The sequence below is a fragment of the Protomyctophum bolini genome, assembly GCF_963924005.1.
Source record: "Protomyctophum bolini genome assembly, chromosome: 2".
NCBI lineage: Eukaryota > Metazoa > Chordata > Actinopteri > Myctophiformes > Myctophidae > Protomyctophum > Protomyctophum bolini.
Window position 1 is genome coordinate 8,296,604 of NC_137863.1, and position 23,430 is coordinate 8,320,033.

The 23,430-nt window shown below is 40.2% G+C and overlaps 1 protein-coding gene across 1 annotated transcript in view; it reads right to left on the bottom strand.

Moving 5' to 3' along the window:
* Positions 1–406: 406 nt before the first annotated feature.
* vstm2lb (V-set and transmembrane domain containing 2 like b) overlaps positions 407–23,430 on the bottom strand; it is a 28,486-nt gene continuing 5,462 nt past the window's right edge. Inside the window, exons 2-4 of the mRNA XM_080782335.1 lie at positions 2,974–3,143; positions 1,590–1,634; positions 407–1,343 (exon numbers count right to left, since the gene is read on the bottom strand). Coding sequence (XP_080638461.1) covers positions 1,047–1,343; positions 1,590–1,634; positions 2,974–3,143 — 512 coding nt within the window. The 3' untranslated portion in view covers positions 407–1,046. The remainder of the gene's footprint in view (positions 1,344–1,589; positions 1,635–2,973; positions 3,144–23,430) is intronic.

A 23,430-nucleotide genomic window follows, 5' to 3' on the forward strand; every position in this document is an offset into this window, starting at 1 on the left:
AAATAATGTTAATGTTATCAATGGGCCTTCAAATCCTTGTTCATTCACATCCTATCTTCCATGACTATGTCAGTATTCTACTACTACAGTACACAGCAAAATCCTGAGTGCTTCTTTAACTCCAAAAGTGTAAAAGTGGCAGAATTTATACTCTTACACACGATGGTGTTGCTTGCTGAAAATAACATATTTTCTTGTTCTTGAGTGTTGTTCTTTTTAGGCAATTAATGCCATCGTACTGGAGTATGAATGAGGCTTTACAGGCTATTACATTTTTACACTTTCAGAGTTAAAAATATATGTAGGTACATGGATTTAAAAAAAATAAAAAAAATAATACATCCGCAGAGATTATATCATATATACAGTTTTTGTTGAGAATTATTATGTTTTGTTTACCCCTGTAAGCTGATGGCTATCGACATGCTTCAGTTTTCATTCGGGAAAGGTACCTTTTCCCTCTAAAGAAACCCTTGGAGGCAGCCACCATGTTACAATGTTGTAAACTTCTTATTTACTGCCTTACAGGCATGAGTGAGGTATATAAGGAACCTTACGCAACACGGGTGATAGTGCAACGTCTAGTGGCTGAATGTTGTCTGTTGCACCTTTTGGATTTTGCTGTGTCCTGTACTGTATTTGATTTGGGTCCCAGTTTTCTCTAGGCTATTGGAAAAACATTCTTCTCACTCATCAAAATCATATAAGCATAAACCTGAAGCAATAGGAGAAAAGCACAGAAACAATAACGTAACAACAAAGAGAACATTGAGTCATTTTCAATGACAATAATAAACATGCCCTTTAATGGCATCGACAATCTACGTTAGATCCAAACAAACATAATGACGGTACACAAACTGCCAGCGACTGAGGTTATAAATAAACATGTAGCTGACACACGAAAGGTCCAATCACGGCCCAGGTCTCTGCTGCGAAGACGTGTGTAAATAAATGACCTTTTCATCATAAAGATAAAACCGGGAACATGCACTCGGTCGGTCTTCCCCATCTGTGCACACGTGAAGCAACCGCGAGCCCCCACTTTAGAGCACACAGCTCTCGTTGCAGTCAGTGCTGCTACTCGCCGATCTCCTCTTCAGCTCCCTGCCGTCTGTCTGGTGGCGCCGGTGGGCTTGCGCCCGGTGCCCAGGTTCCTGTGGCTGGGGGGCGTTCTCCTTCTCCTTCTCGGGGTCCACCTGGAGGAAGGCGCGCACGCGGTGGTGCTGCGCAACGGTGCCGCTGAAGTCGATGACGCGGCACTCGTACGTGCCCTCGTCAGACGGCTTGACGTTGGACAAGCGGAGCTTGTGGGAGATGTTGCTGCCGGCCACTTTCACCACCTGGGGGGCAAGAGAACGTGCATGCCTGTTTCAAACCATGCCCGTGTGAATTATTCACACTGCAAGATTGAAAAACATATGAATTATTCAATATTCAGTGCTCGTGCTTAAGACCAAGATTGTGCACAGGAGGTTTTAGAAGAAAATGTAATATTCAATCCACAATTTGGGATCTCATCTCACAAAAGCTGGTTGGATGGTTTCGTTTGTTGTACGAGTTGACAGCTGATACAAGTTCAAACTTACACTTATTTTGGTGGCATCCTTGGACATCTGTTCCTGGGGCGCCACCTACACAGAAACAAGGATGACACGTTCATAACGGTCTGTCATATTCTACTTAGTTGCACGCCGGTGTTGCACACTGAAAATACCTTATCTACAAGCTCACAACGTGTCCACAACGCAGCGCGTTTTGACTTGTAGAGCCGCTATTTTCAGGTATGCGACATATCATGCCGTTAAGCTGCCTTTTCCCATAACATAAAGTCAGAACATTTTATTGACTTCGATTATAGATTGCCATTACTGATATTCTGAACATTTTTAAGCACAGCTTACAGTAGCTGTACTACCTGCAGTCCCAGATCAAAGTACACCGTTGGTAACATCTTGGCTGAGCTATTTTTGAACAAGCTGTGTGTGTGTGTGTGTGTGTGTGTGTGTGTGTGTGTGTGTGTGTGTGTGTGTGTGTGTGTGTGTGTGTGTGTGTGTGTGTGTGTGTGTGTGTGTGTGTGTGTGTGTGTGTGTGTGTGTGTGTGTGTGTGTGTGTGTGTGTGCATCAACTCTAGAAATGTAGGTGACTGTGTGTGCATACTTGTAAGTGTGTGTGTGGTGTATACAGTACATGCATACACTTTACTGTGCATGGCAGCCTCTGAAAATGAAACCGTGTGTGTGTGTGTGGAAGCAGTGAGGTATTCTTTTGGGCATAGCATAGGTATGAATTATTCATGGAGCAGACAGAGATTTTGAAAATCTATTTCTTCCTCAGTGCCAATTATGGTGTCTAGAGGCGCAACAGGGGGGCGTGAGTTCCCCCATGTTGGGGAGAGAGTCAACCTGCTCCCCCAATGCAGGCAAATGCTAATAAGCAATTATCCACTCCTTTCCGTGCCAGAGGGTTTCTGTCCTGGCCATTTCCTTTTGCCTGATATACAAAAAACTAGAGCAGGTTCGGTCAAGGCAAACCTGCCCCCACACAAATGAACCCTGTGAATATCACTTTATTCTAAAATGGACTTTGTGATTCTAATTCATTGATACAAAAAGGGTAGAGGCACAACCTTGAGAAATGGAAAGGTTTGAATGATGAAAGGCACGTTTAATGCACTAAAGCAAAAGCCATAGCAATATACTGTATAATCTGACAAAATAATATAGCATACGCATGTCCTTTAAAAATTTCGATTAGCTCAACTTCACCTAAGATATATTAGTCAGCTAAATAATGACAAATAACATTTTTTCGCTGCATTATTAATTAATGCAGAGTTGTGGACATCTGTTCTTTATTCAGTCAGACTAAGCTTCTTGAATGCGCTGATATAAACGGTTTATCCCACAAAGTCAGTCCCCCAGTGCCCCGGTTAGAACCCCACCTCTGGTGATGTTCCATCCAGCAGCTCACCTCATTGGTTGTCCAGGCAGGCTTCTCTGGCCAGTCTCTGTGGTTCCTGGTGTACCACCACTGGATCTCCAGGGAGTAGGAAGGAGTCCCCGCCCCACGGAAGGAACAGGCCATCTCCACGTCCGCACCGCTCTGCGTTGTGATGTCGTGTGGCACCTCTGTGAAGAGAGCTGGAGAAAGAAAGACAAATGAAGGAAAACTGAGGACAAGAATAGACTGAAGAACAACCACAAAATCAAAGTAAGATGCCCAAAAAGGCTGGAATCTAAATGAAGACAAATGCATCTTCTTTAATAACATTATTTCAGACTTTTTTTGTGTGGCTTTTGTGCCTTTATTGATAGTTACAGTGAGGACAGACAAGAAAGTGGGAGAGAGAGAAGGGAGGGACATGTAGCAAAGGTCGTCATGAATGGGACTCGAACGCGCAACACGCTGGCAAGCAAGAGTCTACAGTATATGTGGCATGCGCCTGGACCACTAGGCCAACGGACGTCCCACAGACATACTTTTTAAATATAAGCCTTAAGCCTCTCCAACTGATCCAGTATTTGACGCTAAGTAATAGAGTAGAATCAATGCAAGAGAATTCTAGCAAGATATCTGAATATCTTAATCAAGGAGGGGGGTGCCAATGATTATTGTATGTCTGATGATTACAGTTTTGATTTGATTTTTCTGTTTTAAATAATATATAATATATTTTTATAAATATTTAAGTTTAACTATCTAACCATGAGCTGGTTATCTACATCTTGGTAATGGTCATGCTTATAATGACCAATCACGAGGCTCAATATCGTTCAACTACTTTGCATGGACCTTCAACCAATGTACCCACATGCCGGTATGTAAATAAGATATGCAAATACTGTAAATATTTTACATGATTTCAATATAAATCAATTTTTCCAAATAAAGTTTGCATTAACTACATCAATACAGACTATTCATTTACAGTAGTCTTTCACCTAGATAAGACAAGGCAAACAAAAGTAATTTGTATAACACATTCCATGAACAAATGTAATTCAAAATGCTTTACATAAAGGAATAAAGGGGAATTTAATGAGCAAAAGAAAGATTAAAAAAATCGCAGAAATAAGTAAAGGTCAAAGTAAAATGTGATGAAAATGTATAAATGTAGATAGCCTGAGTATAACATCTAGGAAAGTGAAACTTTTCAGTTTAGCTATTCTGCTAACTTCATATTCTTCAAGCTACTGTAGTTTACCTCACATCTCCTGCAGTGTCAAGACTCGTCCAAAACCACAGGTATATACATTATGCAATCTCAAAGTCACAGTCATAACATCCCTCGTTGAAAACTCCAGGAGGATGCTGTTTTGAAACTGTCATTTCACTTGCACTGCACCCAAGGACAACCACCTATCCTATACATTGAACAGAAATTTGTGCGTGCGTGTATGTGCGTGCGTGTGCGTTTGTGTGTACTGTACAGACTCTTTCTAATCTCTGTAGCCAAGAGTAGCCCAGCTAAAATGAAGACATCTCTTCCAGTTCTGTCCTATCTGCAACCACACATCCGTCCCTTAAAACCCCTGGCTCAATCCTCTTAACTGGCTCTCTTTTAAAACACAGGGAAAGTCATTGTTAATCCTCCTAGTCACCACCACTGAGACTGGAGCTCGGGTCTGTGAGCTGCGAGTCAGAGAGAGATAACATTTTGGGGTATTTTGTTTAGACAAAGCGTTCTCTAAGACACACCATCTGTGGTGAGTGGTTTGAGGAGAATTGAGAAAAATTAATCTCAAAGACAATGGATCATGTTGTAGAATATGGATGATACCATAATCATGTTGAAGGACACTAGCTGAAGTTTACATGCTCTCTCTGCAGAGAAAAAAAGCATAAACAAACAAAAAAAGAAACGTTGCGGAATTCATTTGTGTTTAGGTTTTACTGTAAACAAATGTATGCATAGGCTTTCCCTAATGCCAGTAATTAAGATGAACAGACTAGATGAGTGATTTAGACAGTTAGAGTTAATCTGTTAATTAATTTTGTTGTTAACATTGAGTAATTGCTCTCTAACTGTCATTGAGCTGTAGGAAACTACAATAGACCTTTCTAGGAGAAGAATCCCACTACCACCACTCCTAGTCTAAGTGAAGTTAACAATTACTGTACATACGGTAGTAGGCCTATCTAATATTAGAGCCTCTAATATTTAGAGGTAGGACCCATGAACACAGCACCTAACCACAAGCATCTTAAATTGTGAAATTGTATTGTATATATTCTACTTACTAGTAGTTACTGCTATTTCTGCTATGTATTGCTATTTCCGTCAATGCTATCTTATTGTTGCAATGTCAAAGAGCTTAAAAACGTGCAACAATACAGAATCAAATAATTTGAAATGCATGAATTTGTAATGTTGGAAAGGTTTACAAAGTAATTGTGAAACTACTGTAATGCATTGCTTTACACATTGTCCTGCACCACTTAATATGTGCAGAAAATAGAATAAATAATAAAATGAATAAACAGACAGACAGACAGAGAGAGAGATACTAGGTAGAACTGGGCCTGTGAACTGCTTCTTAATAATAATAATAAATTCTACGCTATAAATGTAGTGCAGTGGAACCCCTAAAAATGCACACTAATCCCATTGGGGGGAAAAAATGTAATTCTTCTTGGAAATTAACGCTTGACAGCAGCAGTCCCACCACCCATACGCCTTGTCTGATTGGTATGATTTATTACTATACAGCAAGTCAATGAAAAGCTGGGAAAATACATGTTCACATACCATGAAATGCAATCTCATTATGGTTTGTTCAATGTCACGCAGGCAGAATTTCACTGCTTATTTCATACAGCATTGACCACCTCCATTCAGCGTAGCATACTAATTAAAGTGGTTAATCTTTGGTGAAACAACATGCACATTCAGGGGGTCTGAGCTGCTGTGCACAGCCAGGAAAGCTATGAGTGCATCACACTCCATTGAGCCTTGCTTTTATACCCTTCCTCTCCCTCGCTCCCTCCCTCCCCTCTCTCTCTTTATCCCTCTCACAGTCTCATTCAACTAACTATCGATTTTATATGACTATGTACATGATATGTTCTTGGAAAAATGCTGCCATGGGAACATCGCCTATGTTTTAAACAACAGCAGCGGCAATTGTGGAGCACTTAGAATATTATCAGAGAGAGAGAGAAGAGAGAAGAGAGGATAGATAGATAGATAGATAGATAGATAGATAGATAGATAGATAGATAGATAGATGGGTCCATTGTTACATTTGTACACTTTCAGGGTTACAAATGCGTAAATGAACATAGATTAATTCACTGAGCGAAAGTCAGCATCAACAACCAACCTGATATGTATTCATTACAAAATCATACGCTTACCCATTTAGCATGGGACGGAACCTTTAGCCTTTGTGCAGAGAATAACTATTTTTTACGCTCCGTCGTACACAGTGGACTATAACCATCTTCATAAAGTAATAAAATTGTATACATGGTTCATTATCATGCAATGTTATTTTTTGTTCCCTGTATCTTTTTTTTGTTTTAATTATTTTTTCATGAATTAGTTTCGCTATGAAAAATTTCCCCATTTTCTGAAGCCACTAAAAAAACCTCATCTAATGTTTCCATGTTCAAAGTAAAGCAGCCAGCCCACACACCATATTCAAATGCAATATTGAATAACTGGATTTTAAAAAGAGAGAAATCTAGAGATATAAGATGAATGAATGAATTAGCAAATAGTTAACTTTTAGTACAGCAAAAAAGAAAGAAAGAAAATAAAAACTGTGAAACTCCTATGAGATATAATAAACCCCATTCACACAGTAATCCTATTTCAAGGACAGGGGAGTGGAGGAGCAAACGCTGTTATTGTTTCGCATGGAGGTGTTGGAGGAGAGGTGGCGAATGGAGCAGCTGAAGAAGCCCTTTTTTATAGAAATGGTCCCAATCAGTCACACCTTGGTCCCAGTAAATGAAATCATCTGTGTAAATTGAACTCCAAAGAGTGTACGGTTACAACCAAAATGGACCCTGCAGCAGAGCTAGGGACCCTCACAGTCACACAGGCCCATTTTGGTTCCATTTCGTACACTCTTCGGAGTTCAATTGACTCTATGGTTTTGACTGTGGGATGCTCCACTGCCCCTGGTCACACAGAAGCCTCATTTGTGAGAGAGACAGATCAAGAGAGTGAGGGGGTCATGGGAGGGGTGGGTGAGAGGGCGAGAGAGAGAGAGAGAGAGAGAGAGAGAGAGAGAGAGAGAGTGAAGTCAGGGAAAATAAAAAGAGAAAACTGAAAGGCAGAAACTCTGCATTGGCAAAAAAATAACATTTGGACATATAGGTAAAAAGGTAGGTCATGGATTGTATGCAGACAAAGACAGACATAAACATTTTTGTGAGAAATGGAAAAGTAGTAGTATGAAAAGAATGACCGAGTCAAATAATAGCCTGCAATAATATATATATTAATTTTTTAGCACATAAAGTAGGCTACAGTACATCTTTGTTCTGCAACATTAACATAAAGCTACACGACGCAAGCGCACAATGCACAGCAAAATTCGGAGTTCATTTTCACACTGTCAGTGTCAAAAGGACACTTTGCTGTGTAGTGGTAAACACCAACCAACAATACCCATGTTCTTCAGGGGTTAGGTTCTTTGATGAATGCAGCTATATAATATTCAGAGCCCTGAGAGAGAGGGGGGGGGGGGGGGGGGGGGGGGTGGGGGGGGGAGTGGGTGTTAAGAGCAACATAAAAACACACTGTTCCTTTCACATGCACACACACACGCGCGCACAAACACGCGCATGCACACATAACACACTGCCTGGCACTCGTTGTGTGTCAAATATTGAAAGCACCACACTGACAACCTTCCTAAGCTGTGAGCGGCGTAGAGTATATACAGACTCGGTGACTAGAATTTTCTAATTCATCCGCTGAATGCTAACGTCCCACTCAAACACTCTGTCTCTGTGATGTTATTTAGTATTCAAACACCGGGTGAATATCTGACCTGAATACAGATTGGGACATATTTTTCCTGTGTGCCACGACGAGAAGATACAAGGCCATTACCTATGAGCATACTTAATAGTGACAGACAGGCAGCGAGGCAGGTTAAAAATACACTGCAGGCAGCCACCATCTCCATCTCTCCACCCCTCCACCCTCCATTATGTAAATGTGTTCCTCAGGAGTTTAATGCTTAATACACATCAGTGTGTGATGGTGTCGCACCGTGCGCCAGATCAACAAACTCACAAGTGAGCTTGCAGATCTTCTTTTGTTTGGCATGCGACGTCGTTGGACAACGGAATATATACTAAATCAGGCTTTATGGGGTGTGTGTGTGTGTGTGTGGGGGGGGCGGGGGTTAGATAAGGAAAGCTCAATCTACCTCTCCAGTCCTCCCCGCCCACTCACTCTGTGAGCTCTTATTAAGAGACATATTGTACTGTATGGTGAGGGGGCAATGAATTGTTCCCATGCATTGCTCCTGCAGCCCGGCAGATAATTCTCTGTTGTAGAGTAACAATGTCAACATGCCATGTTGTCACACCTTATTCTCACACATGCCGACATGTCATGCGTCCAAACAGAAAGTGACAGATGTGTTATGCAACACAGATTGAAGTTATGTATTGTGACATTCATCCTCCTCTGTGTGTGTGTGTGTGTGTGTGTGTGTGTGTGTGTGTGTGTGTGTGTGTGTGTGTGTGTGTGTGTATGTGTGTGTGAGTGTGTGTGTGTGTGTGTGTGTGTGTGTGTGTGTGACGTGCGTGCGTGTGTGCGTGCACACATGCGGCAGAACATATAGGGGAACAGGAATGTGTGCAGCTTCCCGTATAGACTTGTGAACTGTAAAGGGTACAGGGATACGTAATGGGAAACAACATCAGTGGGTGGTGAATTAAATTCTCAAGAGACAATGTACCACAAAACACAAATAAAATTGTTGTCCTAATTTAGAATACCCATTCCACTTCACATAATGGGTAACATGATGCAACGCGGGACGGTGGCACAAACGGAATTCAATTACAGATGCACTTAGTCGGTTTCGGCTGGAATTGTTACTTTATAGGCTGTTATCACGAAAAAGCACAGTTAATTTTCACCGTTGCAAACGGGCTCTGCTTTGTAAAAAGGAAAGGGCAAACGCACAATGTTCAAGTTCAAAGGAGTTTCAATTCACCTGAGGATATTTAATAGAGGTTATAGCACCTGTCTGCGGGGTGTCAGTGGTGTGACACTGTGTATAGATGAGGAGATGAAGAGTAAATCACTTTACAAACAAGCCTGCTGGTGGAGCAAGATAGCAGATAGATCCAAGGCAACAGAGGGATGGAGAGACACAGAGACCAGTGTTGCCATGTCTGCTAGTGCTTATTATACGCGACTTTGGACATGTTTTTCTGTACAGTTGCTTGTGAATATTGGTGGTTGCGAGTTGCATTTTTTGGGGGGCTTGTTTTTAAGGTGTTTGCTTTTTTCTTCTTGCTTTAAATCAGTGGTTCTCAAACATTTTCATGTCAAGGACATGGGGGGGGGGGGGGAGCTTAGTCAGGCTACTATGGAGCCATGGTGCCTGAAAGTAAAACATTGCCCCATTTTCACATACGTATATTTCAAGATTATTTAGAAAATATCAGATCCACAAGCTCACATGTCGCATTGTGATGCATGATCTTGTAGATCGGCTGCATTGGCTGAAAAAACACAGACAGAGAGAGAGAGAGAGAGAGAGAGAGAGAGCAGCCTTCTTATACCGATGAGCCTATTTGCCCTATGCTTCATCTGATTTACAGTCCACATACAGTACGTTTCCCACCAAGAAATGCCACAGGAACATTGTACTGTATGTCGGATGATCAAGTGAACACAAATTTGCCGAATTGTGAAGTAATCACAACGCAACCAATCACAATGTCTTTAAAAAAAAAGGCGTGTGACACATATGGCAGATAATCAATCGTCTCCATCTTTCTTTCAATTTGCCCACCATAAAACATGTGAGTTAGTCGGTTGGCCCAGGTGTGAGTGACGTATGCCAGATTCAGAGAAACATAGAACCCAACACTTGAAAGCACCATTAGAGCACGGGTCGGTCATGCGAATGCAGGAATGACAATCGCCTGCCGAGGTAAAATTATTAAGTATTAGCATCATCAAAATATATTGACATCATGTTATTGGATTATGACTAGAAATGAATGATTCATTGATAATGAATGTGTTCATCACAGTTGGTAAAGGTGGAGCTCCTTCATAATGACAATGGTGTACAGTAGCCTAACCTCAATGAAACATACCCGCAATTAATGTTATTTCCTACAGCTTCCTATAGCTGCAGTGAAATGGGTCTATTGAACTAATAGTACGCAAATATATTTTTTTGTCTTTGCACATTGAGTCAAATAGACATTAGGCATACTGTACATGGCATTTGGATATGAATGAATCTTTTCTACAAATCCTAACTATAGCCAGCTGATGATATGAACAATACTGTCAGAGTTTATTGAGCATTAGTAGGAAATCTGAAATGACATTTGAAAATGTTCACCGCCATTATGAAGTTGGAGGGCCCTAGAAATTAAATCAAGATCTGCCTGACTCCTTGGGTTTGGAATGTTTTAACTACGGAGCCCACAGTTTCTTGTCGTATGTCGTATGATACTGCTGCCTTGATTTAGCATGAACACTGCAGGAGCTGCTGTACAGCCTGTATGCACTACATTCCTGCTTGAATGTTCAAAACGCAGAACAAACTAGAACTGCACTCTGCCGAGTGCATACTTGCTTGTTGCACACTAGTAGGCCATAAATGGCCTACTAGTGCGCAAGCAGAGCGCGCAAGTACTTTCGACCGCTGGAAAGTATCACTCTCAGTATCTCTGTGAAGGAACGTTTGAAATGTATAATCATTACGTGTAACTATTTGCTACCTAACTACTTTTTTACAGAAAAATGAATCATTGATATGTGATGAAAAAAAAGGTATATAAACTGAATTAAAATATATTATACAGTATAATTATTTTATTACTTATTGTAAATTGTCAATTGTTTTAAATGTATTTCATTTTGTACTATAGTGATATTAATACTAAATCATGATCAGAGTAATATGTGTCTCTAACTTCAATTTCTGTAATAATACTTTCAAATTTGTTGAAATATACATGATCTAAAATACTTCCGAAATCTGTAGTTGGATTTGTATTTAATTGTTTAAAGCCTAATCTTGACATGAAGGTCTTTATATTTATATCTTTTTCAGTATAATGGTCTTCATTGAAATCTCCTATTATCATAATTGTGGAAGTCGGAGATGATAGATACTTTACCATTTTCTTGAGAAATGTGTTTAATTCCGTAAGGTTTGTTTTAGGTGATCTGTACATAAGAATGATATATAGATCTTTATTTTTTACATGTATACATACGTGTTCAACTTTTTCTAATATCTCGATTTCTTTTTGAATTATTTCAATGGCAATATCTTCTTTTATAGCAAACATAACTCCCCCACCTATATCATATTCTCTGTCATTCCTGATTGTTTTGTAATTGGTGTTCATTGTTTTTAATTTAAAAGTAATGTTATTATTTTTCTTTAAGTGTGTTTCAGTAAAAGCTATTAGATCCAACATTTCGAGTTGGGAATCTGAGTTTATATCTTGTAAATGTGTTAGATAACCTCTGATGTTCAACAATCCAATTTTTAATGAATGTTTTAATGGTAATTGAGTTATCTTCCGTATATTTGGATTTTCTAGAGGTGATTGTCGTAATCGTATCATTTCTCTTTCTACATTCTTATCTACTTTGATCTTTTTAGGACTAAAATCAAGTATATATAGATCTCTTATCCTTTTCACTCGACTGAATGCTACATAGGCTTGTCCCGGGTTAAAACGTGAGCCCTTCATAGATACGACAATCTCTTGTATAGTTAAACCTTGAACCTTATGAATAGTTAATCCCCAAGCTAATGTCAACGGGAATTGAAACCTATTTGTTGATCCTGTTCTTCTGCCTCCATGGAAAATTATAGCTTCATGTCTGTATATTGGAACTGCTTCTGGGTAATTTTTTGATTTACTATTAGACTTCGCATTAAGACCAACATCTTTGTCTTGGAATTTAACAAGTATTACTGTAACATAGGTGTCGTTTTTCTCAAAGTCAATATACTCAACAAGTCCTCTGATACCGTTGACTAATCCATCAGATACCATTACATTAGTAGTCAACATCACTTGTGCACCAATTGCTATACTGAGTGTTGTTACAGAGTATGTAGTTGTAATTTGATTAGCAGTATACTGTGGTTACTTGGTTCCAAAAAGTGAAGACAAGTTTTCTTCAACGGTAAATCTGTGCCTGGTTTGCTGGGACTAGTTACAACATTACGTCATCCTTGAGAGAGTACATGGTGTGTATATGACGTAATGTTGTAACTTGTAACTTGTAACTAGTCCCAGCAAACCAGGCACAGACTGTATGTAGTTGTTCTAGTTACAACTACATACAGAGTATGTAGTTGTAATTTGATTAGCAGTATACTGTGGTTACTTGGTTCCAAAAAGTGAAGACAAGTTTTCTTCAACGGTAAATCTGTGCCTGGTTTGCTGGGACTAGTTACAACATTACGTCATCCTTGAGAGAGTACATGGTGTGTATATGACGTAATGTTGTAACTTGTAACTTGTAACTAGTCCCAGCAAACCAGGCACAGACTGTATGTAGTTGTTCTAGTTACAACTACATACAGAGTATGTAGTTGTAATTTGATTAGCAGTATACTGTGGTTACAACATTACGTCATCCTTGAGAGAGTACATGGTGTGTATATGACGTAATGTTACAAGTTACAAGTTACAAGTTACAACATTACGTCATATACACACCATGTACTCTCTCAAGGATGACGTAATGTTGTAACTAGTCCCAGCAAACCAGGCACAGATTCACCGTTGAAGAAAACTTGTCTTCACTTCGAAGAGACCAAGCGAAACGATTACTTGCGCGCTCTGCTTGCGCAAGTAAATAGATTAATTAAGAGGGAGATGCTTTTAAACATTAAAAGTTCATGCATATATGAAATTAGGATCTAAAAGGATAACGAGATCTGTCATTTATCTGCCATGGCATAGGATCCATAAGCAGACAAAAAGAAAGGGGTGTTGTACAAACTGTACAGTACATGTTGTGTAATATAATATACTGTACATAGGTGATGATTAGTTAGGTCTAGGAAATTGCCCTTTAAGTCAAAAAAATGAATGTAACAGTCTATTTTTGCTCATAACTGACATTGAAGTGCAAAGTACTGTATGCCATAAATGTGTTACAGGATATTGTGCAATGCTATTTATAAAACTACATCATCTATGATGTATACATTCTGTATAAGACTTCTATCACTCTGAGATGCTGGAAGATGAATAGCAGTTATGTAGATACTAGGTCTACCGACCGTATTTCCTGTATAATGTGTTTTGAACATAGTGTTAATGCTGGGAAATTGTCCCCATTCACAAGCTACCCTGTACTGTACAACAATACTTCACACGGCAAAGAATGATGACCAAAACAACAGAGGTACGTGGCATTTCCTTCAGCGAAAGCTTTTCTCTTTGGCATGCAGGACATAACATATGTATTTGCAGACAGTTTCTTTATGCAATATTGGGTAATTTGTTTCCAAGATTAGATATCAAAAGCACTGTGGAAGGAATCAAGGAATACTGTCAGGACACAGACAACATGTCTCAGCAGCACTAGACAGTTTCAAGCTGACAATAACAACAGTGAATGTTTCAACCCATATGAACTTCTCTTCTGTTTCTTGGATACCAAATACAGTCTTGATTTATTGGTCAGACTCAGATGTTACTTATACACACTATAAAATGTCCAGTAGTCTCCACCAGGCCGAAGGCATGGGGAGAGAGTATGTTTTGCACTCTGTCCGTCCGTGTGTGTGTGCGTGTGTGCATGTTTCTGTTATATTACTCAACTTCATCCAAATCTCACGCAAATCGGTACACATGATCTCTGTAGTCATGTGATCAAGACAAGCCTGTTGGATTTCTCAGATTCTACACTGATTGACTAAGATTGCCTTCCAAAGTTTTCAGGAGTGGCCCGTTTTGTACAAAATGCTGCACATGTCCTGCTCATCCAGAATTATATCTGGCTCTGCATTTCCTCAACAAAATGAAGAAAATTGTTGCAAAAAACAAACAAACAAAAGACATGTTTGTCACAGTCTCTCTCTCCCTCAGTCTGTGACTCCACCATGGCCACTCCCACATTCATTTCCACCACACTGCAGTCCCACTTACACACCTGTGTCCAACTCTCTCATCAGCCAACCTGTGAACTCTTTGCTAATCAACCTGCTGCCTATAAGACTGGACTCTTTGCTAACACTCACTGTCAGTTCATAACCTGTTGTCATTGATGTCCTGCCTGTTCCTGTGTTGACTTTTATGTCATTCTCGATTGCCTGACTCCTACCTGCATCTACCGTGTAAGACCTGCTTATTCTTTATTAAATACTTTGGGTGCGTTCGGAAATGCGCACCGGGAATGTGGTCAGTTTGTGACGTCACAGTGTGCCTTATTTACGAATGACCACAGCTGTGACGCATTCACACCGCCAACACCGGACAACCCCAGCTTCAGGGTAGGGTCGCTCAGTGCGGGCACTCGGCACACCCGGTGAATAAAGGAACGACAAGAGAGCACACCAGTGCGTTCAGGGCGCATTTCCGAATGGGTTCAACTCTCTGTCTGCATCCATGACAATGTTTATATTACTCCTAAACATTTAGCCAAACATCACACACACTCCTATCCTCCTGGTGGAGACCTGTGCCCAGAAGGGCACTTTTACTATTTTGAAAAACATTTTTGAATAGTTCAACTAGCCGATCTACATCGACACGTTGTGAGCATGTAGATATTTTTAATATTCAAAAATGTTTTTCAAAATAGCAAATATCAAACCTGTGTGAAGTTGACACATTTGCAGAAATAGACATGTATGTAGATGTGCAGAGGTAACAGATTTTTGGTGAAGGAAAAAATAATTAACAATGTTCTCTCTGACACAACATATCCACTGCATACAGATGAATGCATTATGTGAAGCCCTCAAATAGGTACAGTAGTTGCAGGAATGATAAAACAAACTTCCTCCACCAGTCTTGTTATTTGATGGTGATCATTTGAGGCCACAGTGTGTGAAGCCTCCTCAAAGTTAAGTCAAGGACACAGCTGCACAGACAAACCTCAAAGACACCGGCAGTCGTACAGTAGGAGGACAGGCTTAGCTGCAAGGTAATTCCTGTGCTTTTCCATTTCCCCAGCCATTCAGTAAGACCAGCTTTCTGCAAAGTCAAGCTTTTTTTTCTTCTACTGAATTTTCCACCCCTCTGTGTCTCTAGAAATCTTATACTGTGTCCCTTTCTTGTTCTGTCTCTCCTGCTGTATCTCTCTCTCTCTCTCTCTCTCTCTCTCTCTCTCTCTCTATCACCATACCTCCCTCCATGCTGGCCAGTTTCTGAATAACATTGGAACCTCCAGCTACAGTAGGTAGTTTTAAATGTATCGTTACAGTTTTATTTAAGCCTCATTTATACTTTCCACAATGGAAACAAGTCCCCGTAACGTTTTTGCTCTAATGTCTTACTGTACCACATGACACATAATACAGTATTTAATCAATCAATCAATCAATCAATCAATCAATCAATCTGCTATTTCCTTCACCTCTCCTATTGTTCCCCATTACCTCAATATCTGTATTATTTCTCTCTCTCACTCTCCATTGCCTTTTTTGGGGGGTTCTCACTTCTCACTACTCCTTCGCCCTTCGGAGGGATCACTAATAACTCTACCTATTACAGCTTTCCAAGACTTTTTTCACTTTCACCGCTCTCCCTTTTTTTTAACCAACGGCAATTCAAAATCCCCGATCCTTCTCCCTCTCTCTCTCTCTGCTTCGTCTTGCTGAGTGGGCAGTCTGTGTTTGTTGGGTCTCTGTTGTCTGGTATAAAGAGATGCTTCCAACAGTCTCCAAGTAGCTCACTACATCTCCTGGACCCGTTCCCAGTGGCTCTGGCAGGTGTTCAGCAATCCTGGGAGAGACATATCGTGTGTGTGTGTGTGTGTGTGTGTGTGTGTGTGTGTGTGTGTGTGTGTGTGTGTGTGTGTGTGTGTGTGTGTGTGTGTGTGTGTGTGTGTGTGTGTGTGTGTGTGTGGCTATAGTTCGCTAGCTATCCCTCACTCCTGATTGCTTAGCATTCTGGCATATTGGCAAAAGAGAGATGTGTGAGTATTTTTCACCACCACTATCAAAGGTTATAATTAGCAAAAAAGTTAATTATTAGTATAGTTTGATATACCCAGGTCAAGATGCAGGGGAAATACCATATATATATTTTTTGTTATACAGTAAATACTGCTATGTGATGTCAGCAGCATCCATAGTCTCACCTGGCTGCACTCACTATGCATTGTGTTTGAAAAGACAGTTTTCACCATTTGGTCAGGTTTCTTTCACTGACAGACATAGAGAAAGAACAACATGAACAAAAATCATGACCAGAAGTAAAAACGAAACTGGTCCGACATGCGCTGCTCCCGTGCTTGCGGTTTTAGTTAGGTTAGGGATTGAGGTTTCGGATCAATAGTATGTCGGAACTAAAGCCTGTACCCACTGGGCCCACGCAGTAAAAGTAAATTAATTCACAAAACTAACGTCATTTGTATTGTTGACCTATTTCAAAAATATTAGCGCAACTTTCGTTCAACTTTGACCCCTCTATCACATGGAATTTGTTGGGTGTAGTGGTAAAAAATGAACGAAAGTTCACTAATATTTTAGAAATAGGTCAACAATACAAATGACGTTAGCTTTGCTGATTAATTTACTTTTACTGCGTGGCCCCCTGCGCCCCCCACAAAATGACCGGAACTACTTATATTAATATTTCACCAAAACCAGAGCAGAACTCTCACCACGCGACTCGGGCAATCAATTAATACAGTTGCAACCACTATATTAATGGCAATTATTTCATACAGCTTAAGTTTAAAAAATCTGAACTATCCCTTTAAATGATTTTGGCAAATTATAAACTGCTAATTGTTTATTGTTTCAATCCATCACAGCATTAACTGTGATTGTTTATTTGTCTCTATGCAAACTGCCTCAGCATCAGTAATGACTAACGCAGCATGCATGAAGAAGAGGACACAACAAAAAAAGGATGTAAATGTTTTGCAACAACCCTGGATTCAAACCCAGGTCTTCAATGTGAGAAAACAAAAACAAACTATCGATTTTTCCGGTACATGTGTGCATTTCACAGTGGGATTATATTAGTGTTTTTTGTTTCATCTATAAACCACGAGAAAGGTCAATTATAGATGTCCTGTACTGGTCAATTTGAATGGAACAAATTTGTTAGTTATAATGTTAGACACTGTGAGGCAACGCAAGACTACCTACTGTATAACAACGACTACAGTATATACAGTATAGGCTACAATATTAAGGAAATTACTTCTGTATACATTCTTGTTATAGGGCGGCTATAACCTTGTACATACTGCCATACTCTGTGATAGGATATACAGTACCTTGGCTTTTTACTAATGTGCATCGCCTCGATCGCACTTGTTTGTCCAGAACCCTTTTAGAGGACTTTTAAGGATCTTTGCCACAGCGACAGCGACGCTTTCTGTCAGTGTTTCTATCTGTCATGCTGTGGATCAAGGCCACTGCAGAGAGCTGCAACTTCGGCATAGAGCTTTTCTCACACTATACCTCATGAAATGAAATAGGCCTTGAGATTCATAGGAATAATGACAGTATAATTAATGACAACCGACTGATTTATCTCTCCACTATAGCACCAGAATATGCTGGTGAAATGCACACAGGTGCATAATTAGGCTGCTCGTTTTTGTGTTAAAGATGGAGTGCCTAAAGTAAAACCACTCTAAAACATGATCATCAGGTCTTATTGTTATATAAGGAGGTATAATTTTTCAAAAAGGTTTACAGAATTTGTTAAAATGTTGTTTTTATGTGGGCACACCCACCAGTTCATTAAGTATGCCTGGTTTGCCTGGTGGGTGGTGATCTGAAGCGGGGGGTTTGGGGAGGGGCTGATAGTGTGATATCACAATATTGCTGTTTATTTCATTGGCCCGTTTGACTGTCAAGGGCTCAGCCTCCCCGAAGAAATCCTAAATGCAAAGTTAATACACCATTGCACATAAAAACGACTCCAGGGTGTCTAATGAAGTGCTGTCACCTCATGAAAAACTGGAAAAATAAAACAATTCTGGCACTCCCTCTTTAACGCACAGATTTGGAAAAAAGATAAAATGAAAAGAAAAGGTTGAAAGTCCTGTCTATAATTGGGTAGGCTGTTCTTTATTTGTTATTTACATACAATACATTATTTTGGGTTTTTTTCTGGTTTGGGTTCCCAAACTTTGTAGCTCAAGACCCAAAAGAGAAATTATACGTTTGCCTGGGAACTAGTGAAAATAGCAGATCTACAAGCTCAGACCACGCCTCTAGACTTTTTTAGATGTCTTTGTTTGTTGTTTAATTAAGGGGAAGGGGAAAATATTTTGAAGGAAACATAACTGGGATTTTTACTCAAGTTGTGACCACCCACAACATAATGCAAGATCTGGCCATGAAGTCGTACTACTCCTTCCTCAAACACATCTTCATCGACAACAAGGTGCACACAGCTAAATACTGAGTGTCTCATTTAACTCTGAGAGAACGTTGTTGACTGTCAGAGTTAAATTAACTCTCAGGATTTTACAGTGGAAGGGAAGCAGACCACAGCAGCAGGGTAGCCGCCATTATGCCACTAATTGCGGTATGTTCTTTTTTTCCAGCCTTTCCCATCTATTCCTCTGAGAAAAGGGCTTCTCTAATTAGCACTACCACTCTAGGGGGCTACACCACAGGAAAGTACCCTTTGATATCATCCTTAAAGTGGAAATCATTTCAACAGGATGATTCAAGTTATTTAAGTCTGGTTTACATTTGAAGTGGCCGAAACACTTCAAATGTTTGATTGATAAATTGTTTGCATTTATCAATCTGGCATCAAATTGACATGAATGTTGCCAATGGCAATGTGTCTCAGCTTGTGTACATGCAAAGGTTTTACATCACAGACATATGTAGTGCAGCATAGTCTGCTGTAGTCTGGCAATCTGACAGGCTTTAAAACGTACTAGATTTTCAAGCTGCCACACAGTCTTCAAACCTAGTCCTATTTTGCGCTGATAAAAGCAATGGTCACTGAAGTATGGCCATTTGAAGTGTTAAACACTGCTATAGCGACGCACTTGCAGCACCCAGGTCCACTGTCATCCCTGTGTTTTGGGGGGGTAGGGGTCTACAACAATAAGAAGATTTACGGCAGACCTCAGACCTCATAAGTCATTATAATTTATGCTCTAAAAGTAAAAGGCTAAGTGCAATATTAAAATCAATTGCAAAATGAATAGGCAGTACGTGCAAGGATGTCAGGACAGGGGTACTGTATGCTCCTGGTTCTGTGGGACCATTAGCATTCCTGCAGCAGTGTTTTGGACAAGCTGAAGGTGTGAGATAATGCTACAGTGAGTACATTCTGTTCGTACTGTAGTATTGTGTCTTGTTTCTATAAATGCACCACCACACCTGACTACCAGGACATGACTGGCTTTTGTAGAGATAACATGCATTACTCGTTGTCATGGGATTTCTTTATTCCCCATTAATGTTTTTGACGTCTGAATCTTTGCTTCTTATTGTCTCCACCAGCCGAAGGCATGGGGAGAGTATGTTTTGCACTCCATGCATGCATCCGTGTGTCTGTGTGTCCATCCGTCCGTCCGTCCGTCCGTCTGTCCGTCTGCGTACAGCTAATCTCTGGCACCGATGGCCCGGCCAATGACAAACTCTGCCCATACACTCCCTGGATGCCAACGACGAACCTCTGCCCTAATTCTGCCTGTTATAGCGCCACCATGATGCCGATTTTTTGCAAAACACATTTCTGTACATTACTCATCCACATTTCATCCATATATATCACAAATCGGTATACATTTCCATAGTCATGTGATCAACACAGATCTGTCCGCTTCCCCATATATTCCATCCCCATTGCCTTCCAAAGTTTGCAGCAATCCTGCAAACTTTCGCTCAAATCATGAACACAGCGTGCGATTTCTGTGAAATTATGCACGCCCATTCCCACTAGGCAGAGGAACAAATGCCACTTAGAAAACCCACATCAGCCTCATGGTGGCGCTATATCAGGCCAATTCATGTTTTCACCTACCTGAACATACACATACCTGCACCGATCTATGGACAACTTTGTATGCACACTCCCTAGAGCCAAGGAAAAACCTTTGCCCTGTATTTTCCACATCTGCCACCATAGCGCCACCATGAGGCCAATTGTTACCAAACTTAAACGCTATTATCCTCAAGGGGCACTTTTTCTAGTTTTTTCGATTTTTATACTAAACCGAATTGAAATGAAAACTCTGCTAAATTGTTTTCATTAAGGCGCACACAAAACCAGATTCAGATTCAGACTTCTTATCTTATATCTTATCTGCATATCTTCTAATTCCTTATACAGTTTCAATGGCACAAGGCACAATACCCTACATGAACATTCAGTGTGTGTGTGTGTGTGTGTGTGTGTGTGTGTGTGTGTGTGTGTGCGCGCTCACACACACACACACACGCACACACACACACACACACACACACACACACACACACACACACACACACAGCGGACAAAGACATGTACTGTATACCTCCATAAACACATCTCAAATCATTACCACCAGGAAATCATGCTGGGTCTGTAGTCTGGACAAGCCCTCCGCCTTCCTGCCTCGTTGTCTTTCTCTTTGCTTTATCGATCTGACAACTGTCAAATTGCCTTTCAGCTGGCTATGCAAGCACCCTCCACTCCCCGCCGGTGAGACATGACTTGTTGACAAACAGCCTGTGTCGCAACGTGCATTGTGCAGACATCAGGCCCCGGACAAGACGGCTCGGCAAACTCTTACCCGACTTAAATCAAATTAGAGTCACCAGAAATCAATCCACCAACCTTGGCCGGGTGCTAACTCAACACTGTAGCAGGCTCGACTGACTGGTAAAGATTTCAGCTGCAAACTGGTATGGAATTGAACCAAGCCACGCACTCCTAAAGGGAATATTCACTACACAGACATATCTAAAAGTCTGGCGTGTTGTCTCAAATCTGTTGCTATTGGGCTGGTGGAGTCTGTTTGATTCTGCCGTTTCTATGTACTGTATACGTTTTCACAAAGGCAGTATAGTGGCATACTCCTCTCCTAGCTATGGTAGGAGGATGCTCATTTGAAGATGCAAGCACATGCATTTTTAAAATGGCTCTCTTTGGCATTTTTCACTATATTTCTTGTAGAGCAGTCATACAAGTGTGACCATGACAACACTGGAACGGCTGCTTGCTACCCACTGAAGACTCATTAAAAATGTAAAGACTAGAAAATAATTAAGTAAACCAAAGCTACATTGTACTGTATTTGTAACTACATATAGTACATGAACAAATCTAATACTGGTCAATCTCAAAAGATGCCATTCTTATTTCTTTATCTGAATGAGTAAAAAATAAGATGGATTAATTCAGTCTGTAGGGTCGATCTGTCGATGTGTCTCTCTCTCTCTCTCTTCCTCTCTCCCCCAAGAGGGAACTTCTGCAGTGAGAGTATGGCTAAAGCACACGGCCAATTAGTATGGGCTACAGGCAAGTTTATCATCCAGGCAGTGTAATGTTTTGTGCATGTTTGGGGTCGGTGGGTTGTGGGGTTGATGTGCATGCCTGCATGTGTTGATGTGCATTTGCAAGAAGTCCTAGAGCTAAAGTTCTAAGGCCTTTTTCATGCAAGCCTGACAAACCAGACTTAAAAGCATCTCCCTGTTCCTTTTCTCATTCTAGTGGAAGTGGAGTCATTACAGCTCTTATGTTTCAAAGAATAATTTGTTCACGTTTGATATACCTGCTTTGAAGAATATAGATCAAAGAAATATGCAATAGGGATGGATGATGAAAATGACATTTGCCAGAGAGGCAGCTTCAAACATTGTTGATACAGTACATAAGGCAGTTGCTCAGGTTGACTCAACATGACTTGCTGTGCATGCAGAGTGTGTGTGTGTGTGTGTGTGTGTGTGTGTGTGTGTGTGTGTGTGTGTGTGTGTGTGTGTGTGTGTGTGTGTGTGTGTGTGTGTGTGTGTGTGTGTGTGTGTTTCTTTTCTTATTCATCAGAATGGACAAGACAGTGTTTCTTCTAAATTAATTGGAAATGCAAATGTTGCTCATTTTCTAGATGTCGTTTTAGTAAGTAAGTCAAATAGTTTTAGCATAACTGGTAGGCCTAATTTGCTTTAAATTGAATCCTTTGCAATGTGACTGCACAATATGCGTACATCATAATGCCAATGCTGAAATAATACTGCTCATCCCTAACATGCATGGACAATTTTAGACTTAATAAATCTCAACACAGATGCAGATTCATTGTTACGCAACAATTATTTAATGGACGATTTCACCCATTTTCAACCTGTCTTCATATAATTGGTCCTCACTAATTCTCATGATAATAGAGCGTCGCAGTCCCGCCCCCTTTCATGACGACGCCAGGCCCAGGAAATAATTCCCAATACATTTTTCCCATAGACCTTTCGAAACTTATTTATTTAAAGACCTTACAAAGCCAACTCTTGTCGTGACAAATCATGACAACAAACACAATATTTTGGACCAAACAAATAATTACAAAGAAGAAAAACAACAACAAAAGTGTTGTAACCTGCCGTTTTTTTCCCTACTTTCTAATTCTGATGTGGACAGTTCAGAAACCTGCCGGTAACATCATCTATGCCGGGAAATCGAAGCTAATAGAAAGTTAGCATTGTTCTTGCATTAATAAAAATTTAAAATCAACATTTTAAAGTATTTTTGGAAAAAAAGGAAAAAATTAAATAAAAGGTACCATATTATCATGAGCATAGTGAGGACTAATTATATGAAGATAGGTTGAAGTATAATCCTTTAATAACATTGTTAGTGTTGGTTTAAGTGGCACACACGCACTGAGCAGCATTACAGAAATCTTTATTGGCAGCCTAAGTAGCCTACATACAAATTTCAACAAAAAAGTAACACCCCAAGGGGACGGCGAGTAAAATTAAAGGGTCATTGACACATTGCTTCCATTTTGTGTCACATCCAGAGGCGATAAAACAAGGAAAATGATTCATTGGGAACTGAAAGGCAGTTATATATAATACGAAGTCATAAAATGCC